The sequence below is a fragment of the Gymnogyps californianus genome, chromosome 15 (genome assembly GCF_018139145.2).
Source record: "Gymnogyps californianus isolate 813 chromosome 15, ASM1813914v2, whole genome shotgun sequence".
Classification (NCBI taxonomy): Eukaryota; Metazoa; Chordata; class Aves; order Accipitriformes; family Cathartidae; genus Gymnogyps; species Gymnogyps californianus.
Window position 1 is genome coordinate 13788595 of NC_059485.1, and position 20056 is coordinate 13808650.

Here is a 20056-nt window from a genome sequence, read left to right on the forward strand (position 1 = left end):
GCTAATAAAAACACCTGATTTCACTTAAGTCCAAAGAGTCTTTTGCAAGAGATTGGAAAGCTCTACTGTTGAAGTCAATACCACTTAACTTTCTAAAGAGGTTTTAAGTGGCATAGCTCAAGATGCTTTTCCCAAGTATTAGTGATGTTAAACTCTGCAGAACACCTTGTATAAATGTTACAGTACACCCCAATTCTTAGATCTTCATTAGTCCATAAAAAACAAAGGAAAGCCTCGTAAGTGTAGCTAGACAGAACAGCTACCATCAAATTGCATTCCTAAAGAAAAATCCTACTCTGCAGAACCAAGTAAGCCTGTCAGCTCTCACTAACCATATCTTGTTTTGGGTTTACTGATGGACTGTATTACTCAGAAACTTAAAGAACTACAAAGCAGCCCGATTAGTTGTATTTATTTTTTTTATTAGGTTTATTATGACTTAGAGTTTCTATTACTCCAGCTGGGTAAACCACATTTGAGAGTAAGTTTAACTGCAGGACTTCAGTTTCAGCCAAAATCATTTTTGCATTACTTTATTGTAATAGATTTAAATTTAACATTTAAAACTTACTTCCATTAATAAGCAAGCCAAGCTCAGTAGCTTCAGTGCAGGATGTACTTTATGTAACTTGCCGCACATTCATGTTAGATTTGATGTACATGGAGAAGAGACCGGTCAACTATACGATTCATAGGAGAACGCAAAAGTAAGCACCATTTTTACCAAACTAAACAGTTCTCAATTCAGTGTTTCTTACAGAAAATCAACTCACTTCTGGCTCCAGGAGCTACAGTTTGGATAATAGCTGAAAGCTATTTCAAGAATGTCAATTTTCTACACTGGCACAAGAAACAGTCTTCAAAGCATCAGGTACTGGACTTTTTTATTTTTAAGAGACAACCTGTTCTTGTGAATACATGCATTTTTGATCATTCTGGCAGAGGTTAACAAAGAGCAAACAGTTGGGGCTAAACAAAAAACAATCAAAAAGTTGCCAAATATTTAAGGTACAAGCAAAAAAACATTAATGCAACTGGTTTAATATCTAAGCCTGTTTTCTTTCAGAGAAATGCACAAGTTAAATAAAAAGCCAGACAAATTTAGTTTTAGATGGTACTAGACTGAATTAATGCTTCAAAGCATTAACAGGATTTATTTCACTGCAAGGAAGGGGAGAAGTAATTTGAACAGGCTCTGTCTATTTGGGCTAGACCAGAAGCACTGTTACAGTTCAGTCCATATATGCAGAACTGATACCAATATGATGTTGCCTTTACCACATGTAATAGTAAAGTGTGTTAGAAGTTGCAGAGCATAAGCATCTTAGTTGTACAAGCCAGTTAATGAATAAACAGAAGAGCTGAAGAATGGTTCTCACACACGTCCTTTCTGTTCAGGACTCCAGATTTTTGTTTTGGAACAGAAAAATCCCTCTGCCAATAGCCTAATAAATACTAACAGATATATTTAGATACCATCTTCAAAATCTTTGTTGAAAATGCAGTCTCCAAATGAAAACTAGCTTTATGCAGTATTAATATTTTACATAAAATAAGTCTTATGAATCGCAGTTAATAGCAGTAACTGAAATTAACGTATAGTGAGTCTTCAGGTGATGTGCAAGTTCAGCTATGTAACACAGGTGGGGGTTTTGAACAGTTCTCACCATCTTGGACAGTTCGTAAGAACTTGTCCCATGAACTACAGAACCTCTAGCTACAGTATTGTGCAACTGTTGACATCTTAAGAGCTCTTCGATGTAAAGAAATTTGATGGAAGCACCACAAAGCAAGGAAATCATGCTCTTAGTAGAGAGCCTTGAATTCTGAGAATTTAACACATCGTTCCTGTCTTGCCTTGACTACAGAACACCAATGAGAGGACACCAGGGTAAAAAGGAGCAAAACTACAGTGAAGTCTGCTTCAAACAGGGAAGATAATATAAAAGAGATCTGACTCTACAAGCACATAAGCAAAAGTCTTGAAGAGCTGTGTATTAACGTGGAGCTCCAGGTGCCGTAACTTTGCTAGAACACCACAATTTTTTTTAGTATTGTGAATCTAGCATAGCTGCATTTCATCCAAGAATCAGCCTATACTTCCAGTTAAAGCATGCATACCACCTCACTAAATACCCCTTCCCAACTTGCAGGTTTGGAGCTCTTCATTTTCTTATTCCTCCTGTATTATCCCTTTCCTAGGCAGAGATTTAGAGGCCCTAAAAGCCAGAGCTCTCCACCAAAGACTTGCTGCATCTACATGTAAAAATAGTTAGGACACTCTTTGAGACTGACACATAGCCTTCCCCATTCCGAAACGGATTTGCAGCAGATCAGTCTTGATCTCTACTTCAGTTTTAGATTACGCTTAAGTTATGGCAGCCAGAGTTCAATCCTATGAATGTAAGCTCAACACAAAAAGAAAGCCATTTATCCTTTTTAATTCATCCTTACGGCATGTTTATCCAGAGCTTTATAATCAACTTCCAGTTTTAAATTATTTTCTTAGCACTTCACAGAACCTGCATGTCACTCCCTCCTGAAGGAGAGGGCATCACACAGAATCTTGTTTAAGTTAGTCCAAGTTTCCACATGTGACCAGAAGTCTTACTTGTCAGAACACACCCCTTTTCCAACTATTCCCCGTCATTCCCTCTCCTCCCATCCCTCCCCAGCAATGGGCAATTACTCCACAAGAAATGTAAAATGGGTATGGGTGTACACAAAACCTACCCTTCACTAATACTGAACAGAAAAGCCTATTTTCCAATTACAGGACATCTTTCTCTAAATTTAGGTCAGCACTGGTGCAGTCTGCACTGTGTATGATTACCACGAGGATAATACCAGTAAGTACATATATCTTCTCAAACTCATTTAAAACCCTATGAAGTTAATTGGGGAAAAGTTCAATATTGCTACTTCAGAGCACTAGAACACACAAAGTGAATCCAATAAAGATCCTTGTATTGACTCAATATTAAGTATTAATTGCATGACCATCATAGCACCTCTTTACATTTCACACAACCACCAGAATTATCAACTGCTTTTAAAACTAAAAAGGGTACAGTCCAATATTTATAACTTGCACACTGTTACTATATAGAAACTAGGTGCATGGTACAGTGCTGCAAAAATGGAAGCCTGCAGTTTTGACAAAGATGCCAAGTCATGTTGTAGACAATTTCAGTCAAATTGGCAATATTGTTTAAGCAAATACTCAACACAGCAGGAAATAAAGGACAAAAAAAAGCATTCTATAACCAAATAAACATCTGAAATTTCCTTTCCCTTTAAGAATACAAGTAAGGTCACTTTTAGCCTTGGAACGGATACATGTTCGCCTATGATGATCTTGCTAACTACTACACAATATCTGATGTCCTCTGCTAAGAATATAGTTTAAGAAAGCTGCAGTTACAAGAGGCATCTAATGTAATATCTAAAATTTCCTTATGGCAATTATTGAATTCATTTGTCTTAAACAGTGAATATGGAAAGATGGTCTCATGTTTCCTTTTCAATAGTACTCTGAGGATCAAGTGGCTTTCAAGCAGCATGGTGGGTTTGAAATTTTTGCAGTTTAGATCATTCTGTTGCGTTTATGAGTTGGTGAGTCTGTAATGACATCGCCACACTGGGCTGAGGTACGCTTTCTAGTTCCACCATTGTCCAAGTGGAGTGCCATTTCTTCTGATATGAAAGTGTTCAAATCAACATCATGGAGTCCATTTCTCCTTCGACTAGCATTGGAGCCACTGCTCACGTGAGTGGGCGAGCCTGGTGTACTTGAGCGAACACTTATACTAGCCATTGCACCACTAAGACCTAGGGGAAAAAAAGAAAAAGTATTTAGATCAAACAGTAAAGAAAGTTGATTTCCCATGCGTGGCAGAAGGGATGACACTTATCTGACTTCTAGTGAGATGTTAAAGGCACTTCACCCTGTTATCTGTACCACACTCACTTGAAGTCCAGACCACACCTTCCCAGCTTTTAGTCCATATAAGAATCTAGCAATTACTAGAACTGCTTTTTATGACATTAAAAGTGAGCTTATACACCAGGTTGTAACAGCACACTACAGTAAATGCTAGTTCCATAAGGATGACATACTATTCAAAACATGGTGTACATACTCAAGAGTAGACTATTCCAATATATAGGCTTCACACTAGACCAACAGGCTTCACACTAGACCAACAGTTACGGAGAAGGAAAATCCCCTACCAAGGACTTTCCAGGTTGACCTGACTTGATCTTGTTTCGAACACCACCACCCTGCTCCTTTTCACTCCCTCAGTCACTGTAGTTCTAAAGAAAACTGCAGTATGACAGCAGATCTCAGACAGGTGTATACCACAGCTACTTTTTAAATAAAAGCTTTATTTCATGGCTGCCACTATTAGCCAACACATTAGTATTATCAGAATTCAGAAGAGCACTTAAAAATAATAAATAAGCCAAGGAAGATCACATGAAAATCCCCCAAAATTTGCTAGTGACAGATCTGATCCAAAACACTGTCACAGGTACCCTGCAATTACTTTGGTTTGTGTTTAGGTTAATAAAATGTTTAATTAAAACAGGAGTTTTTTTCTTGTAGAAACAAGGCCACAAACAAGAAAACCATTAACTTCATACTAATTTAAACTTTTTGTCTTTAGCAATGTTACTGTAACAACTTCGCAAAAGCAGGACATTCCAAAACATAACTTTAGTAAGGGCTAGTACATGAAAGCCTAACAATTCTTCTCAATTTGGAAGTCAGGCCATATTTGTAGAGAAAAAGGATCTCAGAGTTAAGACAAACATCTTTGCTATCCTAACTGCTTCAAATCTGAGTATCATTAGGAAAGTACAAAAACATCTGTTGGCCCTAGAAATAAACTACCAAAGCAAGAGTCATGCAGGAAGATGAAGAACAGAACAAGATCTACATCTGTGTATTTTTGTAGCAGTAAGAACAAGCAAATGTTAAGCTGTCAGGAAGATTTCCGTCTCAGTAACCTTCAAAATCTTGAGCATTCTCAGAGGTTTCCACAGTCTCAAATACTCTATACCTTTGTCCAGCCATCATACATCTTGTGTGTGTCCAAAACCATTTAATATACATCTTCACATATGGTCCAGTAGGCAGCCAGAAGTCACACGCTGACAAGTAAAGCCTAACGAAACCCTATCTATTAGCTGCTGATAGGCCAAATAAGCAGCTTCAGAGGGTCTGTGAAGAGAAGACTGCTAGAGCTACTAGATCAGTTGCCAGAAGCCTCAATGAGAAGATAAATTCTAAAGCCATCTGCAGCAATGGCAGGTTGAGATACAAGTCAGGATAGGACAGGCCAACCAATTTCACTCTATCGTACATTACTGTTGAATGAACATTTAAAGCTTAAATCTTGCAACAGCACAGGATATACTATTACACAGATTGGGCATTATGCAACAATCACTAGAAACAGCCACTAATTGTTGATGCTTGTGGAGCTTTTGCTTAGAGCTCACAGCTCTAAGTGGTGTTCCAACACAACTCAGAAGCATGGTCTGAAGTCTGACAGGGACCCTGCAGGTTTTATTAATATTAAAATCATCTTTCACTCACAATGGCAGAAAGTATTTAAACAGCAGAAGCTGTTTTAGTGAGAAGATAATTCAGAAACAAGGTCTGTTCCAGTACTCTCAGGATTAAGGTCAAGCTTAAATTCAAAACCATTATGAAAAGAGGTTCCTAAGCATCTACTAAAGAAAGTAAAGCAGCTAATTGATGACATAGATGTACAAGCAAAAAAGCCAATTCAGATACCATAACCTGGATAAGCCAATGTGCAAAATTTGGGCAGGTAACAAATCACTTCACAATTCAAAGACAACAGCAAGTTTAATTTCAACTGGCATGACATACATTAGAAAAAGCATTAATTCATCTTGTACATTTAAACTGGAAAAAATCTGACAGTGCACAGAAGGTGACATTGTTTCAAATCCAAATTGATTGCAGAGATTTCCCCCCACATCACTATTCCAAGCAAAACTGCTCTGAACACCCAAGTTCAGTGTTGTTACTTCCACTAAGAGTCAAAAAGTTATGCCACTTACCAGTCATTTACTCTTATATTATACAACCCATAACCAAATGGCCAATATACTAATCCAGTTTTATCATGACATCTTTTCATTATGTCTAGTGCCCAAGTTAGGAGAGAAAAATTATTCTAAGTAAACCCCAAAACTGACCCATCATGTGAGAATACATTTTTTGGCATCACTCAAGAACTATATTTTTAAGTAGAGCCTTTTCAAGTAACAAGCATTTTTTAAAATAGTAGATACAATAGTCAGAATTAAAAGATGCATCTGTAATATGCTGCAGCATATTCTAAAACAGACTGCCAAGGTTTACATGCAATGCCTCAAGCAGGCATTGACTTTCCAATATTTAGGTAATACTGAATCACTGTACATTTAATACACAAACAACTTTCAGGAGACAATTAAGTTAAAACCTTCAATCAAACCTGGTGTCAAAGGCAGGAGAGTAGTTCTGAATTAATTTCTACAAAGACAGGAGTACAAGGACATTGCATCACAACACGGACTTCTAGTTGCAGTTTAATCTTGCATCTCATACAGGTATTTAATACTGAACTAGTGAGTAACAGTCATTACTGAGTATGCTAACAGACTGAGTGACAATTTGGTATCAGTTACTGGCAGTTAACCATATTACATAGCACTACACATCAATCCAAGACAGCAGAACTGTCAAACAAAACATTTAGATCACAGTTTAGGATTGGGTAATCAAGCTAACATGGAAGAGTCAGAAAGAAAATTTAAGGCAGGCACTGAAATATCAAGTTGCCATTTCATGGAAGCAACATCTTTGAAGACAATCAGCAATGGAATTGAAAAGATCTATTTTTTTCACTGACAGAGAAAGCATCTTTCAGGAGCTGTGATCCACAATTCTTTTTTTTCTTGGAAAGTTGTTGTAATGCAAAGAGGAAATCTCAGAAAACCCATTTATTGTGAATTATTCTGAGTTTAAGTTTTCAGTGGACTCAGACCTCTTCCCAAAGCATTTAACCATTTAAAGCAGTAAAGCAAGCAGTAATAGATACTAGGAAGTAGTAAGATGACATGACTGTTAGCAACACCACATCACAATACAGAAACTTGAGGTTGTGAATAACATGACCTAATCACAGGCACATCAGTTTTGCCTATACAACAGGCTAGAGAGTCAAACAGCTCTTAGTGTCTTTACTTCTTTCACAATCTCATGACCACCTCTGAAGTATCCCACTGCTTTCTACAGGAGACATTTCCTTTCTCCCTTTTTAAACTTAAAGGATTGAAGTGGAGAGCATATCTGAAATATTTTGCAGTACTTATTACATTCTTATTCCTGTCATATCTTTCAGTCATCAACAATATGGTTTCATAGCCAGTAATTTCACAAAACTCTGCTTTTATCTGAAGCTATGTTCTAAAGCATTTATTACAGTACTACTAGAAAATGCTGCAGTATAGAAGAAATTGTGATCAATACTAGCTAATTTATAACAAAGTACTCTCCAAAACTATCAAGTGATTGGAATGCTTGGCTAAAAGTATATGTTTTATGGTGTATGCAATACTTAAGGTAAATAAAACTGCCCACTCAAAATTAGCAAGTTTACCAACACCGGCCTAACAAACTGTAAATGCCATTTTATCCGCACTATAACCATGTCCATAATGAGTATGAGTTATTCAGGTCACTACCACAGCATAATATACTGGACAACTACTGTTCAGTATAGTATTAACTATTGTTTTCCAGTAGTTTTAATCAGGAAGCATCAAAAAGAACATTCACACGCAGATAAGTGTGACTAAAGCAGGAATTGGTTAATAACACCAGATAAATACAAAATGGCATGCAGGTCGATCTTTGTCACTGCTCTATGTCATACTCACCCTTTCACAGTACTGCTCAAAGAGCAAGTTTCAGCAGTACATACCAATACACAACTCTACAATAGCTATATATACACAACCTTTAAATTAAACTCTTTCAAACTAATCTGAACTCTGGTCTCCCATGCCCTCTTCTACCAACTGCTTCTTCTCCACTCTAGTAACAACTGCTGATGTTTTATCTTGCAGTTTAATACTTTGGGAAGAGACTAAGAGGCCTAATGGAAATTCAGGCTCTTTAAAGGAGCCAAGCCACACACTTCTACATGCTAGAGCAAGGGTTCCCCCTGCCCCAAAGAGACTGAATCACATTAATGACATACATCAACATTAAAGCTAAGGAGCAAAAGAACTAACACACTCTCACTGTGCTGTTGCCCATTCACATCATTTTTAGTTAAGAATGCTCAAGTCTAATGCATTTCAGCATTGCCTTCCCAAGCTTGCTTCTCTTCCCCCTCCTCAAATCAGAGCATCTTCTCCCATTATGCTGGGACAATGCTTTAAAAAGCATGGAGCATATCCCACATCAAAAGACCAAAGCATCATTTCAAACATGGACTGTACACAGCCACCAGCACTGCAAGACTTAGTATGCTAGCTACAGCCAGGCAGAAAGTGACCTGGCACATGTCAGCTTTTGGGAATCTTATGACTATTAGCTCAGTTTGATGTAATTCTGTCATTTGAAACTCTTCCCTTACAGAATTGGATATGGCAATACGCATCCAGAAAGTAGGTGAAGATATCTCCATACCTATGCTAACTACAATGACGTTTTAGGGACTGGTGGAAGTTAAAAACCCAACTCTATATTTGATATGTTGAACAATAAAGGTATTTATCTTCCACTATCACATCTTAAAACACTAAGCATCATCAAATGCACAGTACTTGAAGTTTCAGAAAAATCCACTTGAACTTCAGAGTAAAATAGCATATATCACCTTGAGCTAACTACTCAGCTTTTCTTGAAGGCTTTAATTTCTTTTCAGGTATTCACAGTTCAAGTTTCCAGCCATATTTTATTTCAAAGGTTACCCATCAGCACACTAATAATGGAAAGTTGATATTAAGGGCAAAGATTTTTTTTTTATTTACCAGAGTTTACTCTCTCAAGAGGCTACTCAGTTCCAAAAACTCATTCTCAAGTACCCTTAAGTTACACTAAAGATTTCAGTAATAGCCGCACAGCACACGTGCCATAGAGTTAAAAGAGAAAGTGGATCACATACACCTTAAACATTCTTGCATCAGTATAGTTTTGTTGTCACAATCATTTTGCTTTTAGCTACTGTAACAAGTCTTGAAAGCAGAACAGTAGAGAAGAACAAGTCTCCTTATAGCAAAGACTACTGATAACTAATATCACAAGATTAAATTTTGGGTTCAAAATCCCTAGCTTTTGTCAAGAAAACTGTCAACTACCTTGCGAAGCTATAATATAGGTCAGATATAAGGTTTGAGATAGAAGAGGTAAGGCTAAAAATTCAATTTTAACAGATTTCTTTTCAAATGCAGCATACCGTTTTAAGATCATACTGATACCTAAAGATACTCTTCTCTAATGTTTTAGTCTAGGGCATACACCTAGAATTGTGTTTAGTGTTCCAGGAAATATTTAATTAGTAGCTACTTTGTTACCACAGCTTCTGTCAAAGTTTTCAGATGCAATTATGAAGCATTTAGAGGTTACATGATCAAAATACAGGTATTTCCCCCATCAAAGAGGAAGATCAGCAAGCTACAGCACCATGGTCTTTAGATATATATTAGTACCTATTTCTGAGAAGTCAATAAACCAACTCTGCTTCCATAGGGCTTTATTTGATATCGTAGATTCATACCTATCCCTGCTTCACTAAAAGAGGTCTTGCTTAGAGCAGCAAAGTTTTAGCATTTTCCCTCAAATCTAATTCAGCCCATCCATGTTACCAATAGAGAAATATTCCATTTCCACAGGAAGCCTACCAGCACAAAACAGAGCCTCACTCCTTTACCTGCCAGTCAAAAATTCCCCTTAAAGCCTTAGTCCTGAACACTTGCTGAGACTAGTACTCACTACCATCAGGTTTTCTCATGTTTCCTCACAATACCTAGAAGCACTCACTTTTAAAGAGAGGAAATCATTTTTAAATAGCCTGCCAAAAATGAAGATAAGCACAGCCTCAGCGGCCATTAATTTACATACACCTAAAGATCCTACACAGGTTTCAAAAATCAAATCAGTTCTGAGAAGCCCTATGATAAATAGGAAAATAGTTTGGGAAATGGTTTAATCACAGCTTCCTTAATGTTAAAGAAAGGGGGGGAGAAGCTGGCAGAATGCAGATATTGTAGGCAATAACCTAAATACAGTTATGAGGCCAAATACAAGCCCAGTCACTAAAGGATTAGCACAAAAGCATTTGTGTCAAAGACCAGATTGAAACTGATATCAGGAGAACCTAATCCAGGAGGTGACTGACATGTAATCTTGTCAACCAGCTGATGAAGGGGAAGAGTGCATTTCCAGCCCCTGCAGTGCCAGTACAGACCTTCCCACAGTCCTCACGACCCTATATTAGGTTATGAAATATGAAAGAAAACTTTATATACCTCTGCTTCAGATTCCCATGCTATAGAGAAGTGACTTCCATAAACCACCTTTATACAAATCAGATGCTAAGAAACAATACAAGAACATGAAAAGAGCCATATTACCAATAAAAATGCCTCTGAGTTTACTCTGCTTGAGAGCTCACTGTGCTGAAGGAAGTCTACCTACCTTACTCTCACCTGAGAGTAAGCCTTTATAGTTAAAGCCAACTGCACGCAGGATCCAACTACAGTTTCAGAAAACAAGATTTTTTGAGGGTGTTTATCACATTGTATCAGGCGAGAGCCAGCTTCTGCAGTTCTCCTCGTGAAATTAGCTTTACCTACTGAATAAGCAATACTGGTGCACAGAATTCTCTAGCCAGCTTCCAATATGAGAAGGAAAACTGGCAAAAACTACATGACTGTGTGGAAGCATGCTCGATTTAAATGGCAACAGAGCAGCAAACAATACCAGAATTAGGCTGTGACCTAGACAGTAACAGTGTCTGGCTTATGTATCTTGAAAAGCCACCACAATATAGCAGAAGCAAAGACTGCATTTTCAGGAATCCACTCATCTAACTCACTCATTAATTTCATCCCCCACTGAGAAAACTGAGACAGTAAAAATTTTAAGTTTCACAGGTTGTACTTCCAGATAGCTTTTACTTTTAGAATGGTCTACTATTTATACCTCAAGATATCTGCTACCCTTTAGAATTTTAGAAGGCATAAAACCCACAGGTGAACTGTTTCATTTCACCTCAGGAGCAATTTAAAACACTTTTTTCTTTATCACTTCCTACGTAATAGTCCAATACAGAATAAGCTACTGAATATTCATATCTGAAAAGGACAAAAGATACACCACCAACATTGTTGGTGATGGCAAGGAAGGAAATTCAGTATGACAGTGGAAGACATTTAAGTCTGAAAGTGAACTAGAACTAAGTTCTGAACAGGGCTCAATTATTGCAGTGATGTGCAAGTGAAGTACCCTTTCCAGGGTACTTTAGAATGCTAAATCATCTTATCCAGTGCATAACAAAGGTACTAGAGTGAGGTAAGGTACCCCAGAGACAGAAGCTTCAGACATTAAATTCCCTCCCTAACCCTACAAAAGTTTGCTAGTTATTTGCTACTAGCCAAATCTTAATATTTAACTAGTTGCTAGCATAGTATTATCATTTTCCAAGAATTCTGTTTACTTTAGCATTGGTATGAATGCCAAGTCTCTTCATGCTTCAAAAACACTACCAATAGTTGATACTTAACTGTTGAGTTCACAGCTGTAGAATATCACAGATCCAAAAACCTCATTTTTATACAATACCTTTTCCTCAAAATATTTGACTATGTAACTTTTTAGTAGCTACCATGCCTTATCCATGCGAAAACTCCTAGAGAATGAAGGAGATACCTTCAGCTGGAACATCAGGTACTTGACATATTATGACACCAACAACAGCCAAGAGCCAGACATGCTTTAAGAACCCCCACCCAATTTTAACCAAGTAGTATTGAAAAAATTACTGTTACCATGCAGAGCTATGGCTTCACGGAAGGGTTGCAAATCAGTCTCTACAGATGAGCTAGTTTCTGTTGAAGTAGCTCGGTTAGGGGATACTACAGTCAGTCTTGGGGGAGCTCTAGAATTTCTTGGAGGAGGAACTTTTCCACAAAGGAAGCTGATCAAGTCTTCTCTACGAATAGTTCTTCTGCGTTTTTTAACCCAAGCTAACACATCCTTATTCCGACGCTGATAGCCAATCTGAATTCCTACATCAAAGCTTCGCTGATGGGCATCCACACTTTCTGCAAGAAGACAGAAAAAAGTTTGCTTAGAGTTACAGACAGAGCAAGGTATAGTACGGCACATCACTGATACTGCTTCCTGTCAACCATGGGAAAGAAGTATATCTTCTACAGGTTACTGTAACAGTACCAAGTTAGCTGTAACAAATGAGCTAGCATTGAAGATGAGTCCTATTAAACCTAAAGAGAGTATTAGCTAAAAAATTCCATCCCCTTTACAAGTCAAAGTCAACAGCAACTCAAGCACCACCTAAATAGCATTCACTATAATTCAGGTCAACACTACAGCACTGTTTACAAAACCATATTGTACTAACATTAAACACACATTTTGAGCTTGTCAGTCCAAGGAAGATACTTAAAATCAACAGACAAGGCACTCTGAGACACTCTTAAAGTGCATCAGTAGAGTCATGAAACCCCACATAAAAAAGGAATAACTGCCTTTCTTGATTCTGACAGCTAAGGAATTTTCAGAAAACTCAGATTTCTTTAGCGTCCTTTAGTTTCATCTGAATTTCAATTGCAGAGGCAATTTGCAGGAGGCCATAGTTTTGAAACTAGTTAGAACAAAAGTGTCTCCAATGCCTTTCAATTAGGCAACATACCATTTATAAAGGAAGTCTAAGAAAATTTCCTTCCCCATTTAAGATCCCATTGCAAATTTGATATACAAAAGCTTTAAACACATTATTTGCAATTAATCCTACTGCAAAATGCAATTTCATTCTCTACTGATGTAACTGGCCACCTGTACGCATCAGTTATAACTGCGCCTCTAAGAAACACTCTTCAATGCCTTGTATTACATTGCTTTCAAACTTCAGTAAGTACACTTCTGGCTACTAGTTTGAGTAAGTTTCAGACAACAGTAACAGGTAGGACAAACCCTATTCTCTACACAATTATACTCAGCTTGTTTGTCATAGATTTGCTATCAGAGCTTTGCCAACAGCTATTTCAGTTTTATGAAGACTACTGCTAAGTTGCTCTTGCTCCATTAAAAGACACCAACATGCCCACTCCAATTTCATTCACTCAATTTCCATAGATTGTTTTTAAATCTGGCAGAGCTGATTAAAACAGCTTTTTATATTCTTGCTTTACTAATGAAGTCCAGCATAAGAGCCATTTGCCCAGAACAATATTAAGAGTTATTTAAGCACAGCTGTCCAAGATATTGGTTTACAGGTAAACAGTGACATACACATCTAATCTAGTTCTCATATGCAAAAAACAAAAATAATCACTATTAAATGCTACTCTTATATTCTAAGGCACCACTGCACGGTCCACAAGAGACAGCACTAAAACCTACACTATCAAAAAGCAGCACTTCAAACATACCCAACCTACCAAAAAAGAAAAACATCTCAAACTGATCATAGTTAAATCTTGCAGCTTTTAGAATATAAGCTATACAGGTATACCTAGAGTACACTTAACATGTTAGTTACTTTTATGCACTCTAAGAGTATTTTGCCTATGCTGCTTTGTAATCAAAAGGCTAGAAGATTTACAAATGCTAATTCCTGTGAAAGCAATGGCAACACAACAGATTATTCCTCCAGCCATTTTATGCTCCACAGCAGCTTAGACTCCAATGCACTCACAGTAAAAGCAACCCAAACACTTTGAGGCCAACTTGGAAACTGACAATATTCCTTTAATCACTACCCGAAATACCATGAGAAGGTCCTTCTGAGAGGTGAGGAGTTCAGCTTTATGTCAATAACCTGCTTTCCTTGTATACAAGAATGCTTTACAAAGGACTAGCTATGAACTAGTTATGAGGTCAAACACACTACCTGGTGATGTAGCCTGGACAAATTCAAGCATCATTACCCTGGGAAAGATTAGATTTTTATGGTAAAAGCTATAACTACTTTGTTTACGAAGTTAAGCTAGCAAAATATAAGCAGTCAAGTTGCACACATTCTGAAATTAAGTCAAAACTAACATTAGCAAACATTCAGCTTTTTTTTTAAATAAAAACAAGGTAAATTGTAGGCTCAGAAGTCTTATTCTAATATATGCCTAAGACTTTCTACAGTGGCCTTAAGTTCCAAATCCTATGTTACAAGCCACACCTTCATTTCTTTAGTACAATCTGGAAGATAATCAAATGTCTTTAAATGCAGCCTCTATCACCAGCACCAAACAGAAATTCATGATCTAAGACCTTCACAGTGTGATATGATATTAAACTTCTAAACTATTTTCAGAAAAAATGCTTACAATCAGGCCATCATGGCATTCTCCTTGTGCACTATTCCTCATGCAGCTCTTGTTAAAAAGAATTTTGATGCTTCAAAAATCCAAACATTTATCAGATCAGAAACCAGCTGACCAGGCAAAAGGCAGTTTGTGGTGTTCAGTTTACCACACCAAGTACTTCTCCAGTGTTTTGACAGAGTCCTCCAAAACACAAACATTACTGAGTCTGTGAGAAACAACAGGACATTTTGAGAGAGCCATGTTCGTCACTAGGGAAGGCAAATTCACACTAAGAGACTCCAACTTGCCTGGTGTGCCAGTGTCTAGCTAGTTCTACATGTGTTCTCAACAAGTTTCTACCCACTTGGAAGTTAATTTAAAATTGAAAGATGGCTGTTCCGAGTTAACTGAGGTACTTCAGCACTCAAAAGAGCTGTCTGAAGGAAAGATTTGTTTCAGGTGCTGCTTTTTGAAGTATTACATTATACCTGACTAAAGACAGCTTCCTACTTAAATTCTAGTTTCCCTGATCACCACACACATACTCTTCTGTTAATCACATTATTGCAGAAAGATAGGGCTCATTTTGCCTATAGCACAAGTAATCAAATGATTTAACCAAAAATAAACAGCCTAAGTCTTTGTAGTAAAGATGCTGTAAAAGAGAGCAGTGCCATTTGTAAAAAAAGACTATAATTATTCCCAACAATTTATTAACACTACCTGCTGCTACTCTAGCACCATGCTCAAGTGACTAGTGTCCCAGACCATGTTCTAGTGACCTACTCCCTCAGGCCAACACCTACCCTGTTATGTGATGTGCTGCCCCTTTATATGATCTGACACATACACAACATTCAAATGCACTTTCTGCAAGAGTCAAGTCTCTGGCAGTGAGGGTTATGCATCTACATTTCCTCCTTGCTCTGTCCACATCTGTCAGAAACCTGATCAGTCATCACAAACATGTTACTAAGTTCAATTGCTTAAAGCAAATCCAAAATGGGAAAACTGGAGACAAATGAAAGAACATGCAGGTAAAACTATAGGTAACGCTGTGCAGACCAAGAAAAAAAAACAACCCCACAACTTAAAAAAAAAATCAAACTACAAGTCAGAAAAACAACAATTTGGAACTTCAAAGTTTTTTCCTTCCTAGGAATGGAAGATAGTAACAATGGGAATCACACTGTGCCAATTTAAGCCTCCACTGATATCATTTTTGTACGATCTTTTAAACAAGCTAGAAACCAATGAATGATTCTTCTGCAGACAAGAATTCTTGTGACAGCCCAAAGAACAGCAGAGTTCAGAAACAGATCCTGACAGATAGAAACACACAGAAAAACAGCACAAAAGCACAGCCACACACACAGTGCACTCTTGTCAAAGTTCTGGCTAACACTGCTTTCTTACAGCCATCCTGGACACAGTCATAATGACATTCTACTGCTTAAAATAAACTGGGAGGCTTACTTAAGAAGCCTCACTTACAAGAAGATAAAACTTCTTGTCACATAACATCTACGCAGAATTTTACAAACACTAAACCCAACCTATGCTTCACCACAAATGTGCATGTATTATACTGATATCCCAACATTTAATACACCATGAAATATACAAAACACAGGAAATTTATATACTATTTAATAAGCTATTGCACTCTTCCCTTGAATTCATGAGAGCCACACATTAAAAACATCCTTTTTCAAGGGTCTTAAGTAAAACAGCTTTTAAGTTATTAGTCACCAACATGAGGCAACAGAAAAGATTCAGCTACCGTCAGCTAAAGTGGCCCAGGGAAAACTTGCAAGATTCAGGAAGCAGTCTCGGGTTAGATTTTATCAGGGTGAATAAGAGACATTAACAGGCCCTGCTTATGAGTAAGCCAGGGCAGGAGGCAGAGTGGGGCCCGGCTCGGCAGGGAGGGCTGACGGGGCAGCGGGGTGGGGGGGGGGGGGCAGCCCCTTACCTTTGTAGAGGTTGGTGACCGCAGTGGCAGCGTTCTGGAAGGGGACCCAGAGGGAGAGCCCCGGCTGCTGGCACACCCGGTCTGCAGGGAGGGAAGGACACACGCTGTTTATTTTGGAGTCACCAACTCCGAACGGCCATGTTAGGTTTCGCCATTTTGTTCCACCTTCCGAAGGCAACTCGGGATCAGGGCCGAGAAGGGCGGGCCGGCAGCGGCCCGGTCCCGGGCAGCGGGCGCGGCGGCGGCGCCCCCAGCCCGCCGGAGAAGCGCCCTGCCCGGCCCCCGCCCGCAGTCCCCGCCGCACAATGGGGCCGGCCCCTCACTTCGCCATTTTGTCGGAGCCTCTTCCCTGGGCTGGGCGTCAGGAGCCGCCGCCGGCAGGGCCGGGCTTCCCGGTCTGCCCCCACCCTCCCCGCCCCCGGAGCCCGCCGCTCCCCGGGCATTCACAGGGCTCGCCCCCGCCGACCGGGACCCTCCCGGCGCGGTCCCCGCGCCGCTCTCCGCCGGAGCGCCCTGCCTCCCCGGGGCCGGCAGGGCCTCGCCGGCCGCCCTCCCGGGCCGACCCCTCCACCAACCGCCCGTCCGTGGAGGGGGGAGGGCGGGAGGCTGGCCAGGCCGGGCCGACGCAAGAGCCGGCCCAGCGGCTCCGCCGGCCCAGGCCGCTCCGCTGGAGGCCGCGAAGGGCGATGTCCGGGCAACGGCCGCGGTTCCCCCTCACGCCATTTTGTTTTCCCGTCTGCCTCTATGGACGGGCGCGGAGCCCCCGGGCCGGAAGCCCGCTCCTCCCCCTCTCCCCCTACCCAGGCCGGTCTCGCCGCCACATCCCCTTTGTGATGCCGCGGCCCCGTTTCCACCCCGCGCGCGCTCAGCGTCCACCCACCCCCCCCCCCAGCCGCCACATCTCCGGGCCCGGCCTCGGCCCCAAGCCCACCGTGCCCGGGCTCCACCACCCGCCAAGCCCCGTCCCGCCCCAGCAGTGCCCCCACTCCCCGCCCCAGGCCCCGCCGCCCCCCGCGGCCCTCCCGCAGCACTCACCCTTGTAGAGCTGCGCCACGGCGGTGGCCGAGTTCTGGAAGAGGTGCCACAGTTTCTGCTGCTTGTGCTCGGGCTGCGCCGCCGCCTCGTCCTGCAGCTCCGGGGCCAGCGCCTCCTCCTGCTCGGCCTCGGCCAGGCACTGCCGCTCCCACTTGCTGAACCAGTGCTCGGGCCCGTGCTCCTGGATCTCCGCCTCACCCTCCTCCTTCTTGTCCTCCATCCTCCGGCCGGCTCCGCGTCCCTCCCCGCCGCCGCCGCGCAGGCCCGACCCCGCCGGACCGCCGCGCTCGCCTCCCCTCCGCAGCCGGGCCGGCCCTACCTCACCCCCATGCTCCCGGGCCCGGCCCGGCCCGCCCGTCCGCCGGCTCCAAACACACTGAGCGCCGGCGCCGCCCCGAGCACAGTAAAAGCCCGTCGGAGACGCCTGAGAACGTGCTGCCGCCCAACGCCCGCCTCCGCCGCTCGACTGGCCGCCGCTGCCCCGGCACCGCCGGTTTGAACGGCACCTCCGGCTCTCACTGGGCCGCCCGCACGCCCATCAGGCGGGACGCACCGGAGGGGCGGGCCCGAACGCAAGATTGGTTACGCCGTCACACACCCGTGCGCAGACGTTGACGGTCGCGAGGCGCAGACGCAGTGGCCTCCCCTGCCGCCCTCGCGCGGCTTGGCCCCTCCCCCTGGCGTGATGCGCCGGGCCCTGAGGCGGCTCCGCCCCCCGGCGCCCCTCAGCCCGCGCCGGGCCCGGGTCGCGGCCGCCGCTCGGGGAGCCGGAGCCGGAGTCCGGCCACGGCCGCGGCGGGGCTGCGCGGCCCGGGGTGCCCGCGGGGGCAGGGCAGGGCAGGGCGAGGGCGGTTCTGCCATCTTGGCGCTGGGGCCTTCCCCGAGCGGGGTGAGGCGTTGCCCCGCCTCGGACTTCCCCCCAGCCGCTGCCGGCGGGGCCGAGGCCCGTGAGGTGACAGCCGGCCGCCGCGCTACCCACCGGAGGGGCAGATCCTCGCCCGGGAGGTGGTTTCCTCCGCCCGGCCTGCGGCCAAGGCCGCCGCCGGGCCCGGGGGAAAATGGCTGCCGCGCAGGGCCGGCGGGCTGGGGCTGAGCCCAGTGGCATGGCCAAGCCCGGCTCCAGCGCCTGAGAGGGCAAGGTGTCGGCTGCGGGGTTCGCACTGAGGATTCAAACCCTTGCGGCCCCTTTTCTACCATTTTTACACTTCTGTTATTTGCCGTTTCTTGCAGTGTATTTGCACTGTACCAGGCAAAATTCCAACAAACAGACGGATATCACAGCTTCTTTGCATATGTTTAAAGCACTCGTTCACCTCACAATCGCTTCAAAATGCTGCTGTGAAAATCATCTTCCTAACTGCTACAGCCACGCTACTCCTTTCAATCAAACCAAATGCCCACCGAGCCAGCGTGTGAGCCAAGCCGTGAATTGGTGCAGAAATACCGATCAGCAGGCGAGCACCTTGAGTTTCCCTCTCCGTCCTCTATCAAACACTCATCTTTTGTTTTCTGTTGCTCTAGTGCAAAGGCTGGACGTACCGGCACCTGGTGTTGCATCCACTGTCCTGAGTCTGCAATGCCACTGCTGCGTGTGCGCAGCTGGGTTTCTGATCAGCTCTTCCATATTATTAAACTGGTCTTACGCATAAACTGGTAGTCTGGTGTACCCATCCCACTCAAACCCACTGGACTCTAGAAACGCTCACAAGCTTCATGGATTGTTTCCTCCTCAGACAGTCTATTTTATTCAGTCCATACTTGTTCCCATTTTGAACTTGGATCTTCATACAACTTACTAAAACGTACAGAATTCAAACCTAATTCATATGTAGTGGGGAAAGAGATGGTATGAGGAAATAATTAGAACTGTTGGGGTTTTTTTATCTCTAAGGACAACTGAAAACCAAAGCTGCAGGCTACTGTATTTCCTAGACCACTGAGACTAAGTACTAGGGACCTCATGCTTGGGGTTATGCTATGGTACTCCATGTGAGTAGAAAGGATGAGAGTATCCGTACCTCTGTGCACGTGTTCTTAAACTGAAGTTGCGGCATTGGCTTTTTAACATACATTTCATAACACTAATGCGCATACACAAAGGCATGGATATTCTGTTCCTTTCTAGGTAAAGCTCTGTGCAATCCTTGTTTAGGATTATGAACTTCAGCAGGTTTAGGAGTAGTCCTAGGTATAACCTATTGGGCTTTTATGAATGTACAAAGATAGCATAGAAAAGAAAGGAATACATTAAAAAAAAATTTTAAAATGTTGACAATAAATGAAAATTGGTTTTGTAAATCATATATTGATCAGTAGGCCAGTAAGTACATATTGTGGTGGAACATGGATTTTTCTCCTGTGCAACTGTTCTAAGGAAAACAAAGAACAGAAGAGGAAACTATCTCCTCTATAGAATAGGATTTCTTATAAACTACCTACAAATTGGAAATGTTCATTCCTTATACTCTT

General features: G+C 42.1%; 1 protein-coding gene across 1 annotated transcript; it reads right to left on the reverse strand.

Annotated features, from left to right (window-relative positions):
* Positions 1-867: 867 nt before the first annotated feature.
* HAPSTR1 (HUWE1 associated protein modifying stress responses) lies at positions 868-18004 on the reverse strand. Its single transcript, XM_050905752.1, has 4 exons — positions 17588-18004; positions 16553-16633; positions 12085-12360; positions 868-3831 (listed from the first exon to the last, which is right to left on the reverse strand). Exons 1-4 carry the CDS (start codon positions 17805-17807, stop codon positions 3587-3589), a joined length of 822 nt encoding a protein of 273 aa, XP_050761709.1. The 5' UTR covers positions 17808-18004; the 3' UTR covers positions 868-3586.
* Between the last annotated feature and the right edge of the window lie 2052 nt (positions 18005-20056).

Bases quoted from the DNA above. Each gene is read 5' to 3' on its own strand.
- HAPSTR1 (XM_050905752.1), bottom strand. From the start codon at position 17,807: ATGGAGGACAAGAAGGAGGAGGGTGAGGCGGAGATCCAGGAGCACGGG. The intron at 12,361-16,552 runs GTAAGGGGCTGC...GTCTTCTTGCAG, and splicing joins GGTCACCAACCTCTACAAAG to AAAGTGTGGATGCCCATCAG. The intron at 3,832-12,084 runs GTAACAGTAATT...TTTTTCCCCTAG, and splicing joins TGAAGCCATAGCTCTGCATG to GTCTTAGTGGTGCAATGGCT.